This window comes from Magnolia sinica, chromosome 6 (genome assembly GCF_029962835.1).
Source record: "Magnolia sinica isolate HGM2019 chromosome 6, MsV1, whole genome shotgun sequence".
Lineage (NCBI taxonomy): Eukaryota > Viridiplantae > Streptophyta > Magnoliopsida > Magnoliales > Magnoliaceae > Magnolia > Magnolia sinica.
In genome coordinates, this window is record NC_080578.1 from 100,202,142 (window position 1) to 100,226,053 (window position 23,912).

General features: G+C 41.1%; 1 protein-coding gene across 1 annotated transcript in view; it reads right to left on the reverse strand.

Moving 5' to 3' along the window:
- Positions 1–2,162: 2,162 nt before the first annotated feature.
- Positions 2,163–23,912, reverse strand: part of LOC131249270 (disease resistance protein SUMM2-like) — a 38,395-nt gene continuing 16,645 nt past the window's right edge. Inside the window, exon 3 of the mRNA XM_058249921.1 lies at positions 2,163–4,937. Within this exon, the coding sequence (XP_058105904.1) occupies positions 2,272–4,929 (2,658 nt within the window). The 5' untranslated portion in view covers positions 4,930–4,937 and the 3' untranslated portion in view covers positions 2,163–2,271. The remainder of the gene's footprint in view (positions 4,938–23,912) is intronic.

The following is a 23,912-nucleotide window of genomic DNA, read 5'->3' on the forward strand; positions in this document are numbered from 1 at the left end:
TGGTGAGCCCCTGCCTAAAAATAGGTTTAACAATTCCCCAACCAAAGAAACCCATACCCCTCTTGTCACATTATTAAGTATAGGCCTCTCCTTTATTCAATCTCTCCCTAAGGTTTTCTTAATGAAAAAAAATGTGGAGATCATATACCATTCATTTATTTAGATCTTTAAATCCAAGCCATTGACTTTGTTGGTGAGCCATCCCTCCATTAGATTGGAGGGATCTATTAGAACATAAATGCATTCGATGTGACTGATCTCTTAGGGAATTCACCAATGTCAGATCAACCATGGATAAGGCATGGTCATGTTCGATGATCATTTGGTAGGGCTCACATCTGCCCTATAATTTGTAAGCAAACCCGGGTCATGTGAGTATGAAAATGCCCTATCGAGTATGAAAATGCCCTATCGTTGAAACCTCCCTCGGAGTCCACCGTGATGTTTATATGCTATCCATGGATGAACTGAAAACACAAAAGTATTAACCTGATCCAAAACTTCCGTGGCCCTATGATTATTTCAACTGTGGATCTTCAATCCTCACATTTTCCTGCAAGCGGCCCAATCGATTTTGGATCTGCCTCATTTATAGCCTATATCCTAACATGATCCGGAAAAATGGATGGATGGGGTGGATTTCTCACATACATTTTGGTGGCCCCACCTAGCTTCATGTCGCAGGATCTTCCTAAGACGGGCCATCACATGGAAACGGCGTTCGGTGCAACCTATACCAAGCCCGCAGCTCGCTCACGAGCAGCTTGGCATCATGCTATCTTGAGCCCAATACAGCGAATGGACGTAATCAGAAATTTTTTTATGGGGACGCACACCCTTAATTTTTTATGGGGTGTACCATGATGTGTATGTACAATCCACTCCGACCGTCGGTTGCATCGTCCATTTTTAGGCCCAGGGATCAAAAATCAAGCTGACTTCTGCTTCAGATGGGCCACGCCGAAAGGAACAGTTGAGAGAGGGACATCCGCAATTGACTTTTTAAAAGGCCCATTATGTAAAATCCAGTCCAACCATCAGCTGCCTCAGTAAAAGTTACGCTGTGCCCACCATGATTAGGCTTATCCGTGGTCTATCTGGGCCACATCAAGGGAAACAGTTTGGAGGGCTGGCATCCATGTACACACTATTTCCACTTATGTGGTCCACCTGAATTACAGATAAGGCTGAATTTTGGGACGCGGATTTCCTGCGAAAGCCTTCCGCAGGAAGTTCCTGCGCTGGGAACCTAGGTGGGGCCCACCATGATGTTTGTGAAAAATCCTCCCCGTTTATCCGTTTTGTGAGTTCATTTTAGGACATTTTACAAAAAACCGTATCCAAAGCTCAAGTGAGCCGTGCTAAAGGAAAATGTGGTTAGGGAAATTTCTACCGTTGAAACCTTCCTAGGTTCAACAGTAATGTTTAGATGCCATCCATACCGTTAAGAACGTCATTCCTATTAGGATGAATTGTAAACAAAAATATTAGCATGAATCAAAACTTCTGTGGCCTAACGAATATTTCAACTGTGGACGTTTAATTATCACTTTTTAGGCTCACTTGAGCTTTGGATATTTCGATTTTTGGCAACATGTCCTAAAATGAATTCACAAAAGGGATGGATGGGGAGGATTTTTCACAAACATCAGTGGGCCCCACCTGGGTTCCCATCGCAGGAACTTCCTGGGAAAGGCATTCTCAGGAAATCCGCGTCCGAATTTTGGGCCTTGGGACTAAAATGGGCTGATGCATCTCATGGATGGAGTGGATTTCACCTCCCCCATCTTTGAGTTATGATTTTTCAAGAGGTGGCCAATCGATTGGATGGTATGGATTTGATGTAAAGATTGCCCAAACCAAGGTACTGAACCTCTTGGAGGTAAACTCCCGTAATCACATCCAAAAGCTAATCACTAAATCAACGGAAGAGGAAAAAAAGCACATTAAGAATGACAGGGAGAAGAACAAACGCCATTCTCACTGACATCACATTTCTCACCAATGCTTGTTAATTTGTGTGGGCCCGCCTGAAAGTGTGTGTGTGTGTGTATATAATTTTTTTTTTTTTTTAAATCAACAAAGTTCAAGTGATGTGCTCTATCAGGAGTTTCAAGGGAAGGTCCGAGGTTCGGAGATCCTTGCCGTTAATTGAAATACATAGCCATACTCATGTTCGCTATTAATTGAAATACATACAAAGCCATTCTCATATTAATTAGGAGATCCTCGCTGTTAATTGAAATACATACAAAGCCATTCTCATATTAATTAGGAAATCCTCGCAACCTGTTGTAGTTCTTCTTCTGCTTTTCTTTTGATTCCCCGTGTTTCTCCTCCTCCTCCTGCTGCTTCATCTACTTCTTGAAAGAGAGGTAGGAGTAGTGTTTTGGTGTTGGAATCATCCCACTCCGATGCATCCCACCTCTCTCTGCTTCCTTCTATCTCTCCTACCACAACAGATGTTGAGTGGCCCAAGGAAAGAGGGATCGTCTTCAGCCGATGACAACCCACTATATGGATCTTATTAAGGGAAGGGCAGGTGAGTACCAGCTTACAAATGCTTTTCAATTTCCCTAAACGATGCAAATACAACTCCTTCAACTTCGGGAGTAGAATGGTATTGTTATTGTTGTTGTTATCACTTTCTTCAACCATAGCTTCTTCTCCTCCTTGTATTACCTCCTCCATCTCACTGCATTTTTGAATTTCAATGTGTTCGAGGCATTGGAGGTGCTGAAACAATGCAACTGACATGAGACTCTCCAATACATTGCATCCGTCGACGACCAGGCGTCCGAGGCATGCGAATGAGCCAGGCAGCAAGACTCCCTCACACAGACCCCTAAAACTTGGAAGCTCGTATAGATTCAGAGACTGTATTGAGGGTAAAGACGTTACGGTGCTGTTATCTCTTATCGGCAACAACCACTTCATGCTACACCACGAGATACTACATTTCTGTAACCGTTGCAAGGGAGAGAGGTAAGGTAAGCTTGACAGCTCGCATTGAGACATTTCCAACTTCACAATAGTACCAGGAAGCACTAAGGAATTACAACCAACAGCATTCAACCTATTTGTTGTAGAAGATGAAACACACAGCTCTTTGAGGTTAACTAAACATTCCATCCCATGCGGCAATTCTTTGATGTCTGTAGCACTGAGGTTCAAAAGCTTTACATGTTTGAGCTTTTCTAAGGACGGTACCTCCCTTAACATCCTACAATTTTCTAATAAGAGTACACGCAGGTTCTCCAAGTTTGAAACTGATGCTGGTAAATATTCAATCTTAGTGATAGAGAGGTCTAGAACTCTGAGGCTCTTCATGCGATTGAAGAACTCATGAGAAATATTGCCTGAGAGAAAGTTCATTTTCAACAACAATGTGGAGAGTTTTGGGCAGTTTGGTTCTCCCGAAAGCATTTCAATTTCATTTCCGATTAATGAGATTCTCTCAACATCTTCAGTAAATTCTTCTACACCAATTGATCCTCTTATTCCGGTCCCAACCTTGACCACAAACCGAGGGGTCTTCCTTGTAATGCCTATGGCCAAATCTCTGATTAAATCATGCATCAGTAAGCTATGATCAAAACTCACCAACAGACCTAAATCAATCAGTTCTTTCAATATTGTGTGGCCTTTGTCGAGTTCCTTTTCCCAGTCTCCCATATCATCTATCAATCCTTCTGCAACCCAATGTTCTATCAGGCCTTCATCATTGATTCCATAGCCCTCTTCAAACAAAGCACAATACAAGAAACAAGATCGACTCCTCTCAGATTTTATTCTATCGTAACTAAATTTCAAAATTCGAAAAACTTGATCACCCATGCCTTCCATCTCCATTGTTGAGCATTTTAACTCCTCTAATGCTTTCCTCCATTCTCTAACGTCATTCTTTTCTCTCATTGCATTTGCTACTGTGATGATTCCAAGAGGCAAACCACCACATTCTTCAGTGATAAGCTTCGCAATCGGTTCTACTTCCATAGAAAGCACCACATTAGCCCCGAGCCTTTCCTTAAACAATTTCCATGCTTCTTCTCTTGAAAGAACCTCTACTTCAATCTTTCTATCGCACTTCATGTCTCGACAAACATTTTTTGATCGAGTAGTCAATATTATTTTGCATGCATCGCCCTTGGGAATCCCTACCTTTTCTAATGGAAATGGTTTGCACACTTCATCAAAGATGATAATGAAATTATTCCCCCTCCACTTCAAAGCCTCCAACAATTTCACTGACCTTCTCATTTCATCCTCTTCATGGGAAAGATCCAATGCTATTGCTTGTCCAATACCATTCTGCAGTCTCTCAATATTAGAATCGTTAGGCGGTTTCACCCAAACGGCATGGCCAAATTTTCCGGAGCGCGTTATTCTATCGTGGATCTGGGTCATGATGGTCGTCTTGCCAACTCCCGCCATGCCATAGACACCAATAGTTTTGACCACGCGATCCATCAAGGACTCCCAAATCTCTTCCGAATTTCTTTCATCTCTCGTTCTACCCACGAGTTTCATCATAGGCATACTTCCACTTTCAGGTACTAGATCAGCAAGTAACCCTCCTGAAAATTGACCTTTCTCCTTTAACTTCACCACCTCTTCAATCTTATCTATGACAAGTTTTCCCAATGCTACACGCGAAAGCGAGAAATATCTCCTTACTTCTCTACAATCCTCTTCTACCTTTGTTGCTTCGCTCGTAATTTTTTCCACATTTTCCAGCCATAAACTCACCTCTTCTTTTAGCTTCCTTCCATGCACTACCTCCACCCGCTTCAATTCATTCTTTATGTCGCACTCCCGGCTACTCAACCCACGCATTTCGGTTCTCAGAACAGTAAGGTTCTCTTCCAGCCTTCTAGAGCAGTTGTATTGAGCCCATGCATTCTTGGTAGCCTCCCAGAAGAATTCCATAGCCACTACTGCAAAAGCAACTTAGAAAATTAAAATAAAAAATTATTGAGCCTGAAATATAAAAAGAGTTCAGGTGTATTTGGTTGTACCAAATTTCATGAAAATCGCAACAAATCAGACTGATCAAAGTTTAAAAACCCAAAAACTCAACTGGATATTTAAAAATTCCAACTTCTAATATTTACAATTATGCAGAATGTTTAAAGACTAGATCTCAAGTCCAACCAGCGGATAACATCCAACATATGAAGTGAATGTGACATCCAACCCTTCCAATATGTTGGTCCCATCATGAGTATCATCTATTGAAACAATCATCACTGTAAAATAATTATGTGGGCCACATCATATAAAACAAAATTTACCCATTAATAAGTAGAAAAAATGAAGTGTGATGCACTCAGTGAATACAATTTTTTAAATAAATTTTTTAGATCTTCATGATAAGACCAACTTATTGGATGGGTTGGATGTCACACAAACATAAAAGGTTGGAAGTTATTGGTTAGGTGGACATAACTTCAAGTCATAGATTGTTCCTCTATTTTTTCTGCTCTTTTAGAGTCTGGCAATTTTTATTTGGGATTTTGACCATACTGACATAGTTGTATGGTTAAAATCTTGAAACAAATTCGACCTTCCAAATATTTCGAGGGTAGCCTTCCGAGAGGTCTTGAGAAGGTTTTTAGACCAAATTACCTTTGTCCTTGGTTCCGTAATTGTATGGTTTTTGAGTGAATAAGAAGTTAAGTCGTATTTAATGCTGAGAAAATGATGTGGACGGAAGCCTTTTTAGGAGTGGGCAAGACCCAACTCATGGAGGCCACATTGATGTATGTGTATAATCCACGCCGCCTATCCTTTTTGCCATGTCATTTTAGGGCTAGGGCCCAAATATCAGCCTGATCTAGAGCTCGTGTGGGCCACACAATAGAAAATAATGATGACAATGACACTCGCTGTTAAAACTTTTCAGGCTTACTGTGATGTTTGTTAGAAGTGGACACTGCCCAAGTCAGGACTTTTTGGGTCCACGGCAAGTTGGCTGATAAGGTGGACGAAACGAATCACCCATTTGTGGGCCTCAACTCCTATTATTTAAAAATAATCAAGTTATTAACTACATCAACCTGACAGCCACGAGCTTAGCATATTATATTAATGGCTGTGGTTATCATGTTATATGGGTATAGGTCGTGGTTGTAATGTGGTAAGGGTCGAGGTTGTTATGTTATATGAGTCGTGGTCGTCATGTTATATGGGTCATGGTTGTCATGTTATATGAGTCATGGTCGTCATGTTATATGGGTCATGGTTGTCATGTTATATGGGTCGTGATTTTCATGTAATATGGGTTGTGGTTTTTATATTATATGGGTCGTGGTTGTCATATTATATGGATTGTGGTTATCATGTCATATGAGTCGAGGTTGAGGAAGTCGTGATTGTAACGTAATAAGGGTTGATGTTGTCATGTTATAAGAGTCGTGGGTCCTATCATGATTTGTGTTGAATCCAATCTGTCCATTAGATTTAGAATTTAATTTAACGTCATGAGCCAAAAAATGAGTTACATTAAAAAAATTTATCACCCCGAAAAGGTTTTCAATGGTAAGTTTTCAATTTCACTGCTTTATATGGTGTGGTCCATATGAACCTTTGATATGCCTCATTTTTGGGCTCATTCCCTAAAATGAAATTTTAAAATGAATGGACGGCGTGGATAAAATATATATATCATAGTGGGCCCAATAAGATCATCCATCTCTACATAGGTCCGGTTACCCTACAAGTCATTTGGAGGGAAAAGCTTTTTCCATGTGGTTTATACCACCATAAGCTATGATGGGCCCACCGTGATATTTGTGGAAAATCCATTCCATCCATTCATTTTGGAAGATAATTTTCAGACATTAGACAAAAAATTGGACAGATTTGAAACTCAAGTGGACCACACAACTAGAAATAGTTGAAAGGTATTGTCTACTATTTAAACTTTTTCAGGCTCCACTAATGTTTATATGCAATCTAAACTGTTCATAAAGTGGCCAAAATGGTCATAAAACTCCTTACCATGAGAATGAACTAAAAGAATAAAAATATTTGCTTGATCCAAAGCTTATGCAGCCCTATGAATATTTCAATGTTGGCATACAATCTCTATTGTTTTTTGTTGTGTGGCCCACTTGAGCTTTGGATCTACCTCATTTTTAGGCCCATGCCATAAAATGATTTGACAAAACATGTGAGCAATATGAATTTCTAACAAACACCATAGTCAGGCCCACAGTATTTACCAATCCAAATTCCTCCCCTACCTGTCACATGCTGGACTCAACACAAAAGGATGATAGGGGTGATTTCATCCCAACTTTAAAAAAATGTTGTCCCAGCGTTTTTTAAAAAAAGTTGTCACGAGGTTATATGAAACATTTGTTTAATCCTTTTAATATTCTGGGCATTTGGGAATACTGCGGGCCCTTAAAATCCATTTTTTTAATTTCTACGAAAAAAATGGATACACCCTTAAAATTGTGTACGGTTGAAAGAAATGTGCCTTCTGAGCTTTATGTAGAATAAGTTTCAGAACAGTGCAGATGTAAAGAACTGGGCCATTCATTGCAGAGGATGCAACTTAAGAGTACTAGGTATAAGATGTCAAAGTAGCACACCTGCCGAGCGAGCCATACATGCGTGTCTAATCAGAACTGTTCTTCCAACACACTTTTATTATGCAAGTTTTGATCTACTGTAGCTGCTGTAGGTACGTGTCGTGCGAAGACGAGAACTGACGCACCTCGAGCTCCGAGTTGTACGAACGGTTCAAAGGAGATCAAAGTTACATGGCCCCACGGTGACGTATTTATTATATCTACACCGTTCATCTATTTTTGGAGATTATTTTAGAGCATTATCGAAAAAATGAATCATATCCAAAGATCATCTGGACCACACCACAAATAGCAGTGGAGATAAACAATTGGTAGGGCCCGCCGTAACGTTTATTTTCCATCCAATCTGTTCATAAGGTCACAAAGACCTGAATGAAGATGAAAAACAAATTTAATACTGATCCAAAACTTTTGTGACCCCAAAAAGGGTTCCAATGGTAGACGTTCAATCCCTCATTGCTTTTTGTAGTGTGGTCTAGTTAGATCTATCTTATTTTTTTGTCTCAAGCCTTAAGACGAGCTCACCAAAGGGATGAACGGTTTGGATATAACACATACCTCATGATCAGACCCACAGAACTTGCTTACGTCAAGACAGCTAAGCTGGTGTGAGGTACACCAGCCAATCCGCTTCGCTGTTTTTGGTCTACGTGGAAGTGGATTGCGTACTGAGTAAACCCTGTGGGGCTTACTGTCATTCGTGCATTTCATCCTCTCCGTCCATCCATTTTAACAGATAATTTTAGGGGTTCATCCCAAAAATGAAGGATATGAAAAACTCAAAAGGAACACACCACATGAAACAGTGTGACTTGAACATTTACCGTTGAAAAGTTCTTGAAGGCCACGGATGTTTTAAATCAAGCTTGTATTTGTTTTTTTCTCTTCATCCATGTCTGTATGATCTTATGAACTGGTTGGATGACAAATAAACACCACTGTCAGAGCCTTAGGAATGTTTCAATGGTGGAAATCAATACTTCCACTGTTTCCTGTGGTATGGTCCACTTGAGCTTTTGATATATTTAAATTTTGGTCTCAACCCCTAAAATGATCTAGAAAAACGGATGGACGACGTGGATAAACTAAATGCATTCACGATGGGCCCAACAAAGTTTACTCAGTACGATAAGAGCACAATGAGAAACTCGGTACGCAATCCGATTCCGGTCTATGGTATGTTCATGCTATACCCTGCCTGATAATTGATAAATGACACAGATCTTCCATAGGTGAGCTCAACACACCTCATACGCTGTACAAACGACATACAACTCACCAATAAACACCGCAAGAATTCTTCACGATAAGCTACAATGGTTACTACACCCAGATCCATAGCTCAACTGGTAGACTGAGTGGAGATACCTCGTTTCAACACTTGGTCTTGGTATTGATCCCTAGTGGGGGTGGCTAACATGGAGTGTGTGTACTGACACGTTGTGTACTAACAAGCTAACCAAAAAAAATTAAAAAAATTAAAAAATTAAAAATAAAAAAAAAAGAAGCTACAATGGTTACTTGAAGGAGATATTTGGGCCATCTATTATATGTTTTGGATCACTCAACATATATATGGCCCCCCCTGGCAGATGATCACAAAAATTAAGCTCAAGAGCCATGGGTTTGATCCAGTCTACTCAAGCTTTTAGTTGATGTCTTGGAGCACACAGATCAGTGAAGAAAAAGAAGATGCATTTTGTGAGATATATTAGGTGCAACATACACAATGTTGTTGGTGTCTTGAATCTATGAGCAATAGGGTCTGTTGATGCTATCAATAGACCACTCAATGCCATCCATCAGAGGTCGATGCCATTGACAGGTCCTCGATCCCATTGAGAAAATTCAGAAATTTTCATGTTGGTTGCTGGAATGTTTTAGTATTGCTACTCGATGTCATTGAAGTTCAATGCCATCCACGAATCCTCGATGAGTGGTTGATGCCATCAAAGTTCCATTTAAGATGCGAGCAGAATTGCGTAAGTGTAGAATTTATTTCCTATTTCGGTTATGATAGTATATATGTATTGGGTGTAATCGGGATTAGGGTATAGAGAGGGCTTTCTAATTTGTTCCTAGGGATTTCAAGGGCATAACTAGGGCTTGTGAAGTAGATTCGAGGTTTGTTCGAATCAGTAAAACTCTCTCTCTTGTAATTTCTGTTTTCATAGTGCATTACTCATCACTTTGTTCCATGGTTTTTCTTGTAAAGGTTTTTCCATTTAAAATTCGGATTCTTGTTTGGATTTGGTTGTGTTGTTACGTGTACTTTACTTGATTCGTCCTTGGGTGTTTCTGCAGTTACCCAACACAGAATTGGACCATCATTTTGGATAATTTAGATACATTTCATGTTTACACCATTTGTCTAGATGTTAATGATTTTTCAATATTAAGTTGTCTTTTTTCTATATTTGGGCCCAATGGTTTCGAAACCAAAGATGTCCTTCTAATAGAGACAGTCATGAGTAGTTGCTCTCTAAGTTTTGGTGTAACAAAAGTAACTAAAGGAGCCTTTGCTTGCAATGAGAGAAAGGAAAGGAAGGGAAAACTTTAGAAATTCTGAGGCATGAGATTGAAACTCTTTTCTTGAAGAAAGACTTTTGTTTTGGGTGAAAATGGACTAACCAAGTTAACCAACATGAGAGAGAACACAAAGCATGGAAGAAGAGATTAGCTCAACCTCTACTGTCGAGTCCCACGACCAGCCCGAGGACCGACCACAAGGTGTAACGTCGGGCCCAACTAACACTCCACTTTCGTGACCAACGAACGACTATGAGTACCGACTTGACATCGAAGGTGGATGCTGACCACAATCAATGATTCTACCTAGTACGCAGGGCCTCGATAAGCTTGACCTTGAGGTCAGCCTTGGTCATCCGAAACCAACCACGGACCTCGACCACCTCGCCTTTGAGGTCAGACTCAGCCGTCAACCTTGAGCACTCGGAGGCCAATCACTTGGAGATGTTAAGATAAGATCTCCCCAGGATCTTCGTCAAGAATCACGCCGAGGATAACACCTTGGATCTCGAGGACAGTTCCTAGGATGATACGCGACTATACGGAAGATTCATTGCCATATATGTAGCTGGCACCACTAGACTATAAATAAGGACCTCACCTATGGTGAAAGGTACACACAAAAACCTTAATTCAACTAGACCCAGAGTGTCTGTTTTAATTTTGGCATCAGAGGGTCCCCTGCAACGGTGAGGCTCCCATTGTGATTTGTTTTGCAGGTATACAACAGCCTATCAAGAGACTACCAAATTTCCGCATCAACAACTTCTAAATATCATTTAAAAAAGAGCTAACTAATCTAGGATGTTAGGTTTCAAGATCCTAAGTACTTCTAACAAACTAAGCAACAAATAACAAAGTAAAGCATATTACAAAAATGCCATTGGGACCATCAGTACAGTTGAAATGTAGATGTGGGAAGGTTTATGATAAAAGATTTTTCATTGAGCGCCTCCACGGATCAATGACTTAGATTGGTCAAATTTGTTTTGGTTATTGGATTATTTGGATTTGGATATACAGATGGGCCATGTTAGTTGTGATCTGTTTAAATACATGAAGGGTGGTAGTGCTTCCCTGTCACCATGTCTACGGGTATTTCAGTGGACATAGTCTAACATTATGCAGAGACCTAGAAGTAAAAAATAGTTGCAATGGATTGAACAATTCTCACATTCATCGCTTATAAATATAGTACTGGTTCCCTCGCATAACAAAAAAAAGGGTGGAAAGTGTGAAAGATACAAAAACAAATAATTAAGTGTTTTCAAATATGGCAGACTATTCAGGTATGATTTCATCTTGGGCATATCTTATTAATATTACAGAACTATTTTAGATCTTCATGATGTGATGCATACAATAATCATCGAGCATTCCATAAAAAAAATACTAAAATCACGGTTGATCTGATTGATTGTTCAAGGGTCACTGACATCATCAGATGATCTGCTGGTGGACCATCACACCATCGTCATCATGGGTATAAGGACACCCACTTTTCAGATTGTGCCGACTTTGTGTTTTTAGATATCTAGATCAACAAATCATTCGTGAACCTGGATTACCAAACCATTGTCTCCCCTTGTATATGCCAAGGCATCAGCATACTAGGCACTTAGATCTGGATTTCTACAAACAATCTATACGCATTTGTTCGTGGTTTTCTTACTAGCTACATGCACGTACGTGGGTAAATTCTCACAGTCCAAATCGGCCCCTATTAAAGAATAGGGAGCCATATGTATTTATTTTTTCCCTTTATTATGACCGTCCAAATTAGTTACCTAAGCTTTCCATAAAAGCCAAATGGACATTTATGATGCTACATGATTTTCATTTTGCCAGGGAGTCATCGTATAACGTTCTTCTGGAAGTTTAATATACAATGGTTCCTTCTTGTCAGTGCCTATGGTGGTGGGTCGGGCCTCTGTTTGTAGTCCTTGGGCCTCCGTCTGTGGGCTACGGTTCAGACCTCGAACACCTGACATGGTAGAATGGCATTCATGCTTACGGGAATAATGACCCTCAATCATCACCGCCCAGTAGTTGCAAATTGTAATGGGCCCAAAAGCGGCCAAGCATTTTTCAGAGGCCACTCGTAGAAAATCTAGTGAGATGCGCTTGCATCGAGGGACCCAAGCACACTGACTAGAAATCTTTTGCCAGCGGGTACGGGCCCCACGATGGTGACATATATACTTGGCACATCTCATCCAGACCATTGGTGATGGTGATGTGTGCATCTCTAATACGAAATATATATATATATATATATATATATATATATATATATATATATATATATATATATATATATATATATATATATATATATATATATATAGCAGGCTATCCCTTGGCGGGTCGCACTATAAATGGCCCGGAGTGTTGTATTTGACGTCTTAAATCGAGTCAGATATAGGGTCTGCCAATGCTATCGATAGTTTGTTCGATGTCACCTTCAATGGAATCAAACAGTTCTTGATCCCATCGATATTTTTTGGATTTTCTTCAGTTGGTCGCTGGATAACTGGACACTTTTTCAATGCCATCGAGAATTTCTGGAAAATCATGTTTTGTCTCTAGACAGTTGAGGTGTTAGTTCGGGTTTCGATGACATCGACAGACCTTTGATGGATTGACAGATTCTGCACAGATTTTTCGCAAAACTACGAATTTGCGGGATTTGTTTCTGATTTCGTTTGGGATTCTTTATAAGGATATGTGTGTGTGTGTGTGTGTGTGTAAACGGGATATGAGGTGTTCTAATGTGTTCTAAATTGTTCTAGGGTTTCAAAGGGTATAGCAAGGGTGAGATTCGATGTTGTTTGAATCGGTAAGCTCTTTCTCTTTGTAATTTCTGCTTTCATAAAAATCATCTGTTGCTTCGCGCCGTGGTTTTTTCCCAAAAGGGTGTTTCCACGTTAAATTACCGTATTCTCTTTGTGTTTGCTTGGTGCTATTAGATTATTATCCTAGATGCACCTCTGTGTGCTTCCGCGGTTCCCCTAGGGTGCATAGAATGGTGACTAATTGGACAATCCCAGCGAAGGTGGATGATTACATGATTTAAAAGGCAATAGATGAACTTAAAAATAATAATAATAAATAAATAAAGAAAATGAAGGTCAACAATTAAAAGAATGGTGGTCATTATTTCACATTTCTCCTTTTCATGTTGTTGACACATTGCCTGGTCCACGTTGTCACATAAAAAGCCACCGCATGCTGGCACGCTTTCATATGCATACATAAAAAAAGAAATTTAAAAAAAAGAAAAGAAAAGAAACAAAGAGGGACATTATTCACAGGGCATGTGACTAATGTACGCGTGATAGATGCGACTGTCCTAAGCCTGAAAATTGTCAGGGCCCTCCTATATATCATATACCCCAAACAAAGCAAAAGACCGAAAACCAAGAGAAAGCCTTTATCCCTTGTAACCAATATTAGTCAAACCACTGTGTCGAGGAAGATGGTCCCTTGAATGGCCTTTGGAAGCTCCACCAAATCACAAAAAGAATCTGACCATCTGAGAGTCATTGCCTAACCTCCTAACTTGGCCAATCTGTCTACAACCCCATTAGCCTCCTGCGTGTGCCTCACTCTAATATTGGCTTTTAGGTTGAGACTCTGTACTCGAGCACTCCAGTACCACATCTTCCACGTATTATTAAAGTCACCAATTTGGGATCACTCTCCACACTGATGTTGGGAAAGCCAGAACCCACAAAAACAGAAAAAGAAAGCCCTTCAGCCAAGGCTCGAACCTCACCTTGGATGTTAGTTCCTAGGCCATATCCACCTGAAAACACCAAAATGAAGTTTCCTAGGGTGTCTCCAACGACCTCACCACCACCAGACCAACCTGTGTTACTGCGCGCAGAGCCATCGATGTTAACCTTACCACTGATAGATGGATGTTTTGGGGTGGGTGGGGGATAAACAATTGATATTCAACTGCCGAAAGGGCATCTGGCGCGACAATTGCATATTCCTGGGCAGTGGGGGAGACGGGGAGATAAATCACGACTAAGTTTGAATACAAGAGATTACCCTTCCATGGTCCACTTGGATTCCCTCATACCGGCTGCCATTTCTTTTCTTCCAAATTTCCCAAATTAAAGAGCAGGCATGGAGCATTCCAAGCATGACAGGTAAGCAATCGGCCAAGGAGGCCGCTGCCCAACATTGGCTAGCTCTTCATACGGCTGGTTTGTTCTCCAAGAAAGAAATGTTACAAATAGAAGAGAAGAAAGACCACACCTTGGTAGCAAGATTGCCTTTGGAGAAGAGGCCAGTGATTCATAATGAGGAACATGTTCCAGACATAGCGGAAACATTTGCACTTTAACACCAATAGAATTCCCCTAGCTTGAATCCTAACATCGGAGCGCACTCTTCAAAGTCTTTCAGGAAAATAGAGAAATTTTGGGCGGTAATTTAGCATGTCATACCTATCTTGCCCAAGCTTTCCATGTCCCTTGCTCTCTTCACACTTCCCACGTTGATCCTATTGGAGTAATAAAGCCCCTTGATATACATTAATTGATACACCACTCTGACAGCTTAAGCTTTTAGAGTAAATGGTTATTTGACATGGTATCAGATACTGAAATCACCCGAAGAATTCAATGACCAAACAATCTTGTCGTCACTTGTAGAAGTACAAAAACCCTCCTCTATCAAGAAGTCTCAAATGTGCTACGGAAGATATGAAAGAATCAACAAAAGAATTTTGGGTCCTTCAGGCCTGAACATGTCTTTAATCGATAAACGAACAAGTCTTCCGATAGATCTTGTTGGCACCAGTCACTGAGGGGCCCAAGGCCAGTCCAGTCAACTGACCAAAAATCTAATCACCCCATCCCACCAGCCTTTATATGCGAGTTTCAATAGTCGGGAGTAAATGGCTGATAGATTTGAAGAAAGGGGGAAGGGGAGCCTCGATGCACCAGTTGTCCTGTTAGAATCATGCTAATCATACTTAAGAGTGCATGAAATTTTCCCATAAGCTTTTGCGATTTTTGAATTTGAAGGACCAAACAAACTTCATCCTTAAACTCTTCATTACATCCCTATGGTGCTTATTGCCTAATCTGCCTTTGCTTTTTGGCCTCACAATATGAATCCAGTTGACCTAGTGAAGCTTCCTCTTCCCCTCTTCCCAGCCCCAAAAGAAGTCCGAGAAGAAGCTCTCCAAGGCTTTAAGGACTTGAGCTGGAATATCCACCACAGCCAGGGTGTGAATAATAAAGCTAGCCAGAACATGGTTGAGCAGGACCAACTTTCCTGCCTGAGCCAAAAGTCGGCCGGCCCAGCTGCCTTGTTCCGAATTTCATTGATCAGGGGCTGAAAAAGAGCAACTCGAGGTCGGCCTTTAAAAATCAAGACCTAAGATGCTGCAGTGGGGCCGCATCTCTAGAGATGCCCAGAATCCTCTAAATTTCTCTAACTCACTCCACAAGCATCTTTTACAAAGTATAGAAGGGACTCTTCAAACGGTTAAACTTCTGGCTAGACAAACAATGAAAGGAATCCATTGACCTGCCTGAGGGAAGCATCGCTACCATTGATTAAAAGAATCGTGTCATCCGTGTAGAGAAGATGGGATACCAATTTGCATTCGCGGTGCAAGTTGTACGGTTGAAAGAAATGACATATCTAAAGACCTGCCAATGTGAGATTCTTCGTTATCTAACCTATGGACCAACTTGAAAAGGGAAACTTTATTAAGGGCGTCTAATACACTCTCTAAGAGGCAGCAAGAAATTAGGAGCAAATTAACAGAAAGTCATCCCGTAAATAGAGGTAAATCACATGCGATGATATTATACATCAAGGATTCAAAATCTTATTAGGATACGGCCACTGCGTAATAAAAGATTCATGCAGAAATCATGAGGCTTATGTACAACCACTACCTTCTAGAAGCCTATAAAAGAAGCATTGGAAGAAGAGCTCAGGATTCTCTCCATAAACAATCAATTTCTATAGTGTAATGTTGTTTATTCCTTTATTAGTTTTAGCTTCTTAACTTTATACACTCCACTTCCGTCTAGTCACGCTGCAGTAAGTTCGGAGCAAGTAGTTTATCTTAGTCTCACTATTGTCCAACACATCATTGCAGCACGCCCTTAGGAGTAGGTTAAATATCCATGACCTAGTCATCGAATCCCCAATTATCAGGTTCCTACTTGATACATTGTTGTCACATCCTGCTGACTACACGCCACGATTGTCTCACGACCATTTGGTAATTTTCACGGTTGTTCTAATAGCATGAGCTATTGTAGGTATTTATTTCTCTCTACTTACTTTATTTCCAATTCATTGATTATACGGCTTCTAAATTCCAATTAATAAAATCGATTATCCCAACCTTATTTTTACTTTTGCGCAATCCTTATTGCTTTATTGAGATACCTAGTAGACTGTTACCATTAAAAGAAAAGTCATTCCTTCAAAAGCAAAAAAGATCCCAGGACTAACCATTCCCCTTTAAAATTGCATGATCATTGCAACAATTGGTAGCCAAACAGTTGGGCCGACCTTCATAGATCCGGTCCATTTCCAGCTAATTTGGTACCTGGGGTCACAAGCATTCAATTGATTCAAGTCGAGTATGACTCAGGAGTGCATGACACTAATCTAATTGCACACGTTTAACCAAATTCGGACCGTTCATAACATGTGTGGACAGGCATCCAGATTGAATAAACAACACTATTTTCTTACATGCCCAATGGGACATGGTGTGCTATTGTGCTATACCAGAGTTTCTCAATAAGACAATATGGCTACTAGAATGAAATCAAAGGTTAGCAATTCCCTAAGGCTATGGAAGAGCCACAAGACAAGGGACAACAACAGAACTCGTTGATTTGAATGCATGATCCTCTTTCCAACTAAATTCTACGCTGGACAAAGTTACATCGAACATTCGTGAGATGTGGGGAGACTAGCGATAGATGACAACCAACAATGGGGCCAATGCAAAGAGCCTGGCTAGGATGTTAAAAGGCCTCTTTGAAAGGTTTTTGTTAATGGTGAATCTTCAACTTGCCAATAACTCCCCAAAGGAATTATTGGTAGAACGACCAGCTGAACCCCAGCTAGCTCGTAGGTGAAAGGGAGAAAATTTTCTTTCAATAAGAGTGACATATTACTCCGTGAGGCAATCTCGGAATGCCCTTGGTGCTCCCTTCTGCTCTAACTCTACTCCACCATGTCGATGCGTGGCCCTTGAGGTGGAGAGAAACCAGCTTCATTCACCAATTCTCGGTGCTTCATTAAAATCAAACACCCTCTCAATGGGGAAATTGGATTAGGTACTGAGTAACTCTATACGCTTTTATTATACTTATCATACTAAGTAAATTCTATTGGGCCCACCGTGAATGTATGTGGTATATCCATGACGTCCATCTATTTTTCCAATTCATTTTAGGGGTTGAGCCAAAATTGAAGCATATCCGAAGCTTGTGGACCACACCATATGAAACATTGGGAGTAATGATTTCCACTATTGAAACCTTCATAAGGCCCACAGTGATGGTTATTTGTCATTCAACATGTTCATGAGATCACAGACATTGACGAAGGGAAAACACAAATATTAGATCCATAGTGGAGGTTTAATTCACACTATTTCTATGGTGTTGTCCACTTGAACTTTGGATATGCTTCATCTCAAGCTCTAAATTTATCTAGTAAAATGGATGGAGTGGATAAAATACATAAATCACAGTCGGCCCCCCAGAGTTAGTAGGCTTTGCATACTGAGTTACTCGATGCGTAGTCTGCTCCTCAATGAGAGTCCCTCGTGAAACTCCAAGATCACGATCTTGATGCCCCAATCAAACCTTTGGTCACTATGATGCTGCTCTCAACCAGTCTTCTCTCATGTGCACCTCACTAATGGCCAACAAGACCGAGAGGAAGAATGCTACTCGCTGGATGACCCAGATCCATCATTATTAAGGAAGTAAGAGGAGTCTTTACATGTGATGAGAAAAGGAAGGAAAGGAGGGAAAATTGAAAAATCTTAAGGAATTGGATCATAAATTGGCATTTAAAAAAAAAAAAAAAAAAAAAGAGGGAACCCTCTTTCTCTCAAATCATTCTCAATTTCATTACAGGATTTTTTATTTTTTTTAATTTAAAAAAAAAAAAAAAAAAGAAGAAAAAAGTGACTATTGTTCAGAGGCAAACAGAGTTTTATGATAATTTATGTTGGGTCTCACGAAAGCACACATAGAGGAATTAAACGGGATAATCACAATCGCATAAACACATCCAACCAGAGAACAATCCGAATTTACTTAGAAAAACTCTTGTGGGAAAAAACCACGGCATAAAGCGATAATGCACTATGAAAAATGAAGTTACAAGAGATAGAATCTTACCCAATAAAACCCTAACAAAAAAAGCCATAGACTTTCTCTTCAAAACCCTCTCAAACCCTTAAGCACATTTAGAGAACCTTAATCCTTTCCCTAATCCCGATTATACCCGAGCTACATACTATCGCAACCGGAATAGCGAACAAATCACGCACTTACGTAGTGCTGCGCGCACCTTCGATGGCATCCATAGCCATCGATGCCCAGTTGATGACATCGAAGAACCTTTGATACCATCAAGTAGCAACCTCCAAAACCATCCAACAATCAACAAGGAGTTTTTTGAATTTTCTCGATGGGATCGAGCATCTGTCGATGGCATCGACAATTGCTTGATGGAATTGAGTGGTCTATTGATAACATTGACAAACTTTATCATAGATAGATTTAAGCCATTAAACAATAATCTCCACCATGTCTTCAATCTTCACACTACATTGCTCCTTTACCATACTCGGATCCTCCATCTCTACTTCATCTCCATCGTAACTCCACAATCATTGCTTCCAGTGCACACTCCGTCTTCACTCTCTCTTTTCTAGACACAGAGAAGTTACACAGAACTTGAACTTCTCTATAGGAACCACCTTCATAAGCATATCGGCCAGATTTATGCTAGTATGGATCTTTTCAAGAGTCATGCATCATTCCTCAAGCACCCGTCGGATAAAATGATGACAAACATCAATATGTTTAGTATGTAAGTGATTGTTGGAGTGAGTTGTCAAATCAATCAATGAGTTGTCGTCAAATCAATCAAGGAGTTGTCAGTTAAGAGAAAATCAGAAAGATTATATGTGTGATTGTACAACTCATTGATTGATTGTACAATATCTATGTGTAGCCAAGAATAGGGTTGTTAATCTCCCTATATGTTTGTACAATATCTCTATAAAGAAAGTATGAAAGAAATACGATAATAGAAATTCTGACATGGTATCAGAGCAAGTCGATTTCTGGCTTTTGGTTTACGTCTAACTCTTGTTCATAGCCTTCTTCCATCGCCACCTTCACATATGGGAGATACCGAAACCCCGATGAAGTCCGATGACTCCTCCATCCACCATAATACGCTCCTCTCTGAAATATTCACCACAAAAATGGTCAAAGCTCAGGCCCCGACCGTGCTTTCTGAACTTGCGGCTGTCCCGATCGGCATCAAGTTGGATGGTTCCAATTATGCTTTATGGTCCCAAGTTGTCAAGATGTACATCTCCGGCAAAGACAAGTTGGGCTACATCAATGGCGATTTACTTCAGCCATCTCCGGCCAATCTGTCCTTCCGTAAATGGCGTACTGACAACGCCATTGTCAAAGGATGGCTGATTAACTCCATGGATCCGGCGTTAATCGGCAATTTCATTCGATTTTCCACTGCCAAAATGGTTTGGGATTCAGTTGCTACCACCTATTTTGATGGTGGCGATACCTCTCAAGTCTATGATTTCCGGCAGCGCATCTCATGTCTCCGCCAAGTGGGTGGCTCCCTAAAAAAATACTACACCGATTTGCAAGGCCTCTGGCATGAGATTGATTTTCGACGTCCCAATCTGATGGAGTGCCCTGCCAATATTGAACGTTATAATAATCTTCTCCAAGAAGATCGGGTCTATGTATTCTTGGATGGTCTTAATGAAAGGTTGGAAAATATTCGCAGCAACGTGTTGCAGATGCACCCGTTTCCCACCGTGGAGCAAGTGTATGCCCATGTCCGCAGGAAGGCTCTTCGGCAGGTGGTGATGAACACTGGCGACCACAAACCACCTCAAGAGGCGGTGCTTGCTTCGAAAGGCCTAAAGCTTGGACTGTCTGGATCGACTTCTCAGCATACTAAGAAATCTTCCTCTAAAGCCTGTACCTCATCCAATGGTCTTAAATGCTCTCATTGTGGCAATACGAAGCATACATGTGAAAACTGCTTCCGGTTGCATGGGTACCCCGATTGGTGGCATGAGCTTCAAGCCAAAAAAAAAAAAAACGAGACGGTACGGCTGAAGGCGCGGGAAAGGTTGCTGTGGCAGCAGCCGAACCTTATCTCTCTCTCATTCCGCCCACTGCCTCACCTAAATCAGACTTCTCTCCTGCAGATCTAAGTAACATCTTCATGCCTTGCTTGGTCATCATCATGATGTGGATAGTAGTGATTGGCTCCTCGACTCTGGGGCCACGGATCATATAACATTTAATCCCACAGATTTCTCTCATCACTCACCTCCAAGGTGTACCAGCATTGTGAATGTTAATGGAGTGACCTCACCTGTCACAGGAGCCGGATCTGTAACCCTATCACCCACTCTTCATTTACCCAACACTCTGCTTGTTGCCTCTTTATCTCACAAGCTATTATCCGTTAGCCAAGTTACTACAGATCTAAATTATGTGGTGCTAATATTTTTCAATTTTTTTCTTATTCAGGATATTCTCACTAAGGAGATCATTGGGCGTGGTACTAAGAGGGGGGGATTATACTACATGGAACATTTCAGCTTGGGTTGTGCGCATCACATGTCTTCTACACTTGGTTCTAAGGCTCGACACATTTGGCTGTGGCATCGTCGTTTGGGACATCCGTCGTTTGGGTATTTACGACATTTATTTCCTGATTTATTCTCTAATGTGGAGACTTCTGAATTTCACTGTGATATTTGTATTTTAGTCAAAAGTCATCGTGCTATTTATCCATTAAGTATGAATAAAAGTGATACACCTTTTACTTTAATTCATTCTGATGTATGGGGACCCTCTCCTTTATCTACTATATCTGGTGTACGGTGGTTTGTGATATTTGTTGATGATTGCACCCGGATGATCTAACTATATTTGATGAAACATAAGGATGAAGTGTTTCGTATCTTTCAGTCATTTCATGTTATGGTACAGACCCAGTTTTTCTCTCATATTCGGATTCTCCGCTCTAACAATGGTGGTGAATATGTTAATCACCACTTTCATTCCTATTTTCAACAACATGGACTTATTCACAAGACCTCATGTCCTCAGACTCCTCAGCAAATGGAGTCACTAAACGGAAGAATCAACATATTCTTGAGATTGCCCGAGCTCTCCTTCTAGGTTTTGAGACAACCCAAAGGGGTTGAATATATAGAGATTACAGCATCTATATAAGGAAAGAAATAAAATCAGAATCATCTACCTATGGAAAACTAACTATATAGGGTATGTTAGCTATACAAGGTATGTTTCAGCCTGTCTAACATCCCCCCTCAAACTAATGCGGGTCATCGACAAGTAATAGTTTGCCAACGAGAAATGAGTGACGTGCAGAAGTTAGGGACTTGGTGAAAATGTCTGCAATCTGATCATGGGATGCAACATGTGGTAGAGAAATGAGCCCAGACTGAAATTTCTCACGGATAAAGTGACAGTCAACTTCAATATGCTTTGTCCGTTCATGAAAAACCGGGTTAGAGGCAATCTGAATGGCACTGAGATTATCAACATGGAGTGGAGTAGGATTCTGCACAGGAATGCCCAAGTCGGAAAGAAGTCCACGTAACCAAATAAGCTCACTACACGCAGCAGACATCGCCCGATACTCAGCTTCTGTGCTTGATTTGGAAACAGTGACCTGCTTCTTACACTTCCAAGAGATGAGAGAAGTGTCGAGAAAAACACAGTAGCCAGTGGTAGATCTTCGTGTGAGAGCGCAACCAGCCCAATCAGCATCCGAATAAGCACGAAGGTCCAGAGTCGCCGTGGAGGAGAAGAACAGTGATCGATCTAGAGTTCCACGTAGGTACCGTATGATGCGTAACACCGCAGTCATATGAAGAGTCCGAGGAGCAGAAACAAACTGACTGACGACTTGGACAGCGTAGGCAATATCAGGGCGAGTCATAGTTAAGTAAACCAGACTCCCAACCAAACGGCATAAGTCGGGCTGTGCAAGTAGATCACCATCGTTGCGGCCATAATGAATGTTAAGTTCTAAGGGAGTCTGAACTGTTTTCTGATCTGTCAATGATGCCAAAGCGAAAAAATCCTTGGCATATTTACGCTGGCTGACCAGGATCCCACGTTTAGAACGTGAAATTTCAAGCCCAAGAAAGTATGTGAGATGGCCGAGGTCTTTCATCTTGAAGGAGGATTGCAGAACTTCCTTTAAAGCCGAGATGCCAGCAGTATCGCTACCAGTCAGTAGGAGGTCGTCAACATAGACCAGAACAATGACAATTCCGTGAGCAGTGATGTGCAAAAATAAGGATGGGTCATGACCACTTTGAGTAAAGCCAGCACCCGTAACAACATCGTGAAAGCGTTGGAATCATGCCCGAGGCGCCTGTTTGAGTCCGTACAGGGCTTTCTTTAGGCAACATACCTTATTGTCAGGGATTAAGGCGCCAGGAGGAGGTTTCAAATACACGGTTTCTTGAAGATCTCCATGAAGAAAGGCATTTTTCACATCCATCTGAGCGAGTGGCCATGAGCGAACAGAAGATACAGCCAGAAGAGTACGAACAGTTTTCATTTTGGCCACGGGAGCGAAAGTCTCATCATAATCAATTCCGTATTTCTGTTTGTATCCCTGAGCGACAAGTCGAGCCTTGTATCGATCCAATGATCCATCAGACGAGTTTGACCGAATAAATCCATTTGCAACCGATTAGCTGTTGGTCAGCAGGTCGAGTGATAATGTCCCACATATGATTATCTTCCAATGCTGCAAGTTCTTCTGCCATGGCCTTCTTCCAACAATCATGAGTGGCTGCCTGAGAGTATGAAGTAGGAATAGAAACGGTATCCAGAGTAGCATTCATGGCAGACATAGAGCATATCAACCGATCAGGCGCTCGATGTTCACGAGCGGAACGACGGATCGAGGTAAGTTCGGGATCAGCAACGGGTACAGTAGGTTCGGGTTGAGTAATAGGTGGTGGATCTGTACGTGGTCGACGTGAGTAAACCTGCAACAGACGAGGGAGAGTACTTGAGGCAAACAGAATTTCTGGAAAGGCAGTTAGACCAGGAGAGTTGGGAGTGTACGGAGGAGGAAGAGATGAATGAAAAGCAATGTGCTCAAGAGAAACAACATGTCGTGAAACCTGAACACGACGAGAAACCGGATCATAACATCGAAAACCCTTCTGAGTTTCCCCAAATCCCAAGTACATACATTTGACTGATTTTGGAGATAGTTTGTTACGTTCACGTGAAGCCAGGTGAACATAACAGATACAACCAAAAACACGAAATGTGGAATATGCAGGAGGTAAGCCAGTGAGAATAGAGTAAGGAGATTTACTGTTCAGAACTTTGGTTGGCATCCGGTTAATCAAGTAGACGGAATGTAACATTGCTTCAGCCCAGAAAGAACGAGGAACACTCATAGCTGTCATCAGGGTGTTGGCAGTTT